The sequence below is a fragment of the Sinocyclocheilus anshuiensis genome, unplaced genomic scaffold (genome assembly GCF_001515605.1).
Source record: "Sinocyclocheilus anshuiensis isolate Anshui unplaced genomic scaffold, SAMN03320099.WGS_v1.1 scaffold1051, whole genome shotgun sequence".
Classification (NCBI taxonomy): Eukaryota; Metazoa; Chordata; class Actinopteri; order Cypriniformes; family Cyprinidae; genus Sinocyclocheilus; species Sinocyclocheilus anshuiensis.
Window position 1 is genome coordinate 1,570,276 of NW_015546234.1, and position 4,832 is coordinate 1,575,107.

The following is a 4,832-nucleotide window of genomic DNA, read 5'->3' on the forward strand; positions in this document are numbered from 1 at the left end:
AACTCTATTTTTTTTTTTTTTTTTTTTTGACTGACACATAAAAAAAAATGCTTCACAATTGCTTTTTCCCAACTGTCATTAATAGAAACTATGTTTTAAATTAAATTTACATTTAACTATTTATTTGCAGTCTGGAGCCCTGAAAACGCAGAAATTATATACTAAAATTTGTCTTGCCTAGCAACTGAAGCACAATACTTTATATCTTAAACGACACATGAGGGTCATGGATTTTGTTCTTGTTCCCTTACATTGCTTACATTTTCAACTTTCAGCCAGTGACAAATAAACCTTTACTCTATTGCTTGCCGAGCTATTTCTGGCATTGTCTCGGTGCCATTCATAATGTTATCCATGTATCAGTCAGGCCCCTGTGGAGGGGTGTGTGCCACTTTACAGCATGTTTTCTATGGGAGGTACATGCCTGTGGCAGTGCTAATAGGATGTGCCTGCTAGACCCACAGAGGACCAGCAGCGCTGACCAGAGTCAGCAATGACTAGTGAGTCCAGCTCTGATGGACAGGAAATGCCTGGATCGACTCCAGACATTCTGTGGACTCCAAGCCAATAAGTGTTCCCCTTTTAAAGGGACAGCACTTTCTCTGCGTACAGTGTGATGCCATCATTAGCACTGTGGCATACTGTACCATAACTGTTGCGAGCGAACACTTAAAGACAGGTCTTGATTTTGTGGAACAGCCTCTAGTTGCCCTCAGAGCTGTATAAACTCCTAGCCTCTCACCTTTTATCAGGGTTGCCATAGCTCTGTCCCAGAGGGGCTATTTCTTACACTGCCCGGGACACCCTGTCCACCTCTTATCTACCCAAACCACCTGCAGACTGTAATTCTTTGTTTTTTCCTCTTCCGTGGTCTGTGGCATTTGCCCTTAAGCGCTAGTGGGAGTGATAGTAACTAAAATGAACTTTACGCTGACTGATCTGCTCAACTAATCTTGTTCTCAGCATTATGAGCACTTCATAAATCATACAACTCAATCTGTGGGGACTGTCACTTAGTTTGCTAGCCTCAAATAACTAATGCACAAAAATCGAATTAAAGAGCTCAAGTTTCGAGGTCCCACAGCTTTGGGACTTTCCAGCTGTCAGATGTGGCGTCACTTACAAATACCTAGCTTCCTGTAAACATGTGTTTTTAACTAAAGTGAGAGCTGTGGTTACAAATGAAGGAACAGATTTGCTAGCCTAACTTGTTCAGAGTCTGTTGAATGTTTGTATCAGAGCCTCCAGTTTCAGCCACTAGAGGCCTCTGTGTCCTTAGAACATTTGCTTCTCCTGCAAACCAACAGCCATTCATACATAATTTAGGTCAATTTACAATAAATGTAAATAGATACATGTACTTTATTTACAATTTGAGACATTTTATAACATTGTCTCAATGTTAGACAACCATATAGACACAAATAAGCAAACCTGAACAATGACTGACAATACTTAAGATGTACTGTGGACTAGGCTGTGAATTCCAGGGTTGTGCGCCACTTAGAACTAAACTGACAATTAAATACATTTGAATTGAGGTAAAAATCAGAATGCAGATTTGTAAGGAATTGAATAAAAAATTAACTAAACTGAAAAGAAAAAGGACCTTTGAATTATGGCATGACAAAGCCTTGTCTGAAAGTTTAAAAAGTCTTGAAGTTTAAAGGTATGTGTTATAAAAAAAGTTACAAAAAAAGTAGTTGATATAGTGATTATATCCCCACCTCCACCCCACATTAACCATTTAATTCAGTAAACTCCACTTCCTGTAATTTAGCAATTTGTTCTGTACTTGTGTACAATTCATTCAACTTCAGACAGAAATGAAAGGAATTCAATTCATACATTCTGAAGCTGGGTAAATGTGAGATTTCTGTCCTCTATAATAAATGTGAACTTAAACATTACTTTTTTTCAAAAATGTTTTTGATGATTACATAGTATAAGAGCACAAACATCAGTATTTACACCACTGTTCAAAATGTTGTGGTCGGTAAGATTTTGTAATGTTTTAGAAAGAAGTCTCATATGCTCACTAAGGCTGCATTTACCTGATCAAAACACACACACACACACACAAGTAACAATAACTCTGTGAAATATATGAAATTACAAGTTTTATATTTTAATCTATTTTAAAATGATTTGCTGCTCAGGAAACATTATTATCAAACACTATTATGTTGATAGATAAACAGTTGCGCTGCTTAATATGAAAAACATTTTTCAGGATTCTTTAATGAATAGAAATAAAAAAGCAGCATTTGTTTGAAATAGAAATATTTATATATTTAATGCACCCTTGAAATGAAATCTTACTGACCTCAAACTTTTGAATGTTAGTGTATATTCCCAGAAGAGACTCACCTTGTGGCCTTCCAGTGTGTAGAGCTTCCTGATGAGACACTGCATGAGTTCAGAGACCTCGTCCATGAAGAGCACCAGACTACGCAGGCTCCTGCGGTGCAGCACGATGGTCCTCCGGACAGAGGGGTCACTGTTTTTCACAAGCACAATCTTCCTGGAGTGCCAGTGATGGTGGTGGTGACCTTCAACCTGTCCAGGAGCTTCCTCAGCTCGAGTGGGCCTCCTGATTGTATACTGCTGAGAGTGTGGATGTGTCTGGAAATGATACCATGGGTTTGAGTAAGCTCCTGAGGCCTCTGAGGCCATCGCCTTGGCCTGCTGGTGATCGGCACACAGATAGCATCCACGATCCTCCAGCGGCTCCAGTCTTGTTGAGCTGGATGGGCCTCTGAAGGACGCTGAGGAGCAGTGCCCATGGGGGAAAGGGGGCTTGGGAGATGGGTCGTCCATGATGGTGTCAAAGCATTGAACGCTTTGCTTGTGGGAGGCCATTTTAACTTCATCCAACGGCCTGTGGTAGATGTCAGCTGACTGTAGGTTTAATCAGATGATAAACATAGCAGGGCTATACTCTCTGGCCTAGCAGCTCACACTCATTCATCCTCTCCTTCCACTCTGTAAAAGACAAAAGCATAAAACACATGCCCAGTTTAATATCACCAACAATGCATTAAGTAATTCTGTGTCAAGCCCATTAGGATGTCAAGCCCAGGAAACATTATAACAATGATGCAAATTGGACAGAAATGCAACTGAATGGTTTAGGCCCATGAAACTAATTTGCAAGTATGCAGCTATGTAAGAATGTGGGCTGTATTGGGAATTTAAAATGTAATTTAAACCTGGAACAAAACATTTTTTCAGTTTTAAGTAAAAGTGCACTTTGGATCAAATGATCATCATGTTTGACAAACTTTTTTGGAGTTCTTACAGCTCTAGTTCTTATGTCATTAAAGTAAATACTTAAGAAATTCTGGAATTCATGTTGACTTCATTCAGCTATATCGTTTTCAAATAAATATATAATAAAATATCTAAAACAATATAGAAAAGAAAAATAGAAAAATATTTTTAAATGCTTTAAAAAATGCTAAATTCAAACATTTTCACTAGAAATAAGAAACTGTTTACATTTTAATGCACACTTGCAAATTGTGCATGCTGCATACTTTTCATATGTTATATGAAACAAATATAAGAGCACTGATAATAATAAGAATCGAACGCAAATGCAAACTCGTTTATGAGAATATTCATTGTGTAAAGACAGTCCTGATGAACCTGGGCATAAACTAATAAGCTTAAACAAGAGGATAAACTCACAAGCTTAAAAAAGACTGAATGCTTTTAACTCGATCCTGTTCTTAACGGGATTTAAAATTCTCTGTTAAGTGATCCAAACACAATACTGAAACATTTGCACTGTTATGAAATGTAGTGTTTTTAGATTACTAATTGATACTTTACATTTAAATTGAAATTTTTTTGTACCTGAACCTACTTTTCTACCACCTGTTCGACCAGAATCTCATTAAAGTCTTTTCTCAATCACTTCCTTGCCCAATCAAGCTTCTTTACATAAGACATGGTACCTTTAGAACTGAAATGGGCACAGAGTGCTTAATGCCCATTGCAACTATTAAAACTGAAAGTATCTGTAGAGTTGATGTTGAACCAAACTAAACAGGTACATCTGCCAGAATCCCACTGGCACATCATGACAGTATATTTGTGCCTGGCACACGCTACGGCTGAGGGAGCATTACGAAGTTCAAGACACAGAAATAATGGACAGATATCAGAGACTAAGCAGGGATAAAAAGAGCAGACTTCGCTTGAATTAGACTAAAGCGCTTATCTACAAGTGCAGGGAGAAAGTGGAAGAAACATGTGACATGATGATGCAGTGGAAGCCTATTGTTATTTTTGATTCAAGTACAAATGTGAAATTAAATATTACCAAGGCATGTGATTTAAGAAAACAAAGTTATGAAGTAAGAAACAGAAAGACTTGATTTGTTCAAAGAAAGGGTAAATCAGTGAAATCTAACACAAAACCAATAACATAGAACAATTTGGATTTCTAAACTGGATGTAGGAAAGATTGCTGAAAAAGAGGTTCTCTACCGACAGAAAAGGGAGTGCAACCAAAAATAAAAAAGTCATGTCGATGAGAAAAGGTGCAACACTCACTCTTGAGGAAATCCAACTTAAATTCTTGATCAGACATCTGATGAAGGCCTGGACAATGGCCGAAACGTCACATGTATTTTAACCAACAAAGTTGGATTTCTAAACTGGATGTAAGGTCAGTTAATGCATTGCCTTATATTCTGATCCAAATTTACTTTTTTTTTTTAAACTGGAAAAAAAAGACCATGATCTCTTAAAAAAAAAAGCCTCCCCAGTCAACAATTTGATCTCACAATGATGTCACCATGAGCTCAAATGATTCTCATGGG

The 4,832-nt window shown here is 37.6% G+C and overlaps 1 protein-coding gene across 1 annotated transcript in view; it reads right to left on the minus strand.

The window, feature by feature from the left end:
* Positions 1–4,832, minus strand: part of LOC107701459 (retinitis pigmentosa 1-like 1 protein) — an 18,994-nt gene that overhangs the window by 11,834 nt on the left and 2,328 nt on the right. The window contains 1 exon segment of the mRNA XM_016503462.1: positions 2,371–2,985. Coding sequence (XP_016358948.1) covers positions 2,371–2,862 — 492 coding nt within the window. The 5' untranslated portion in view covers positions 2,863–2,985.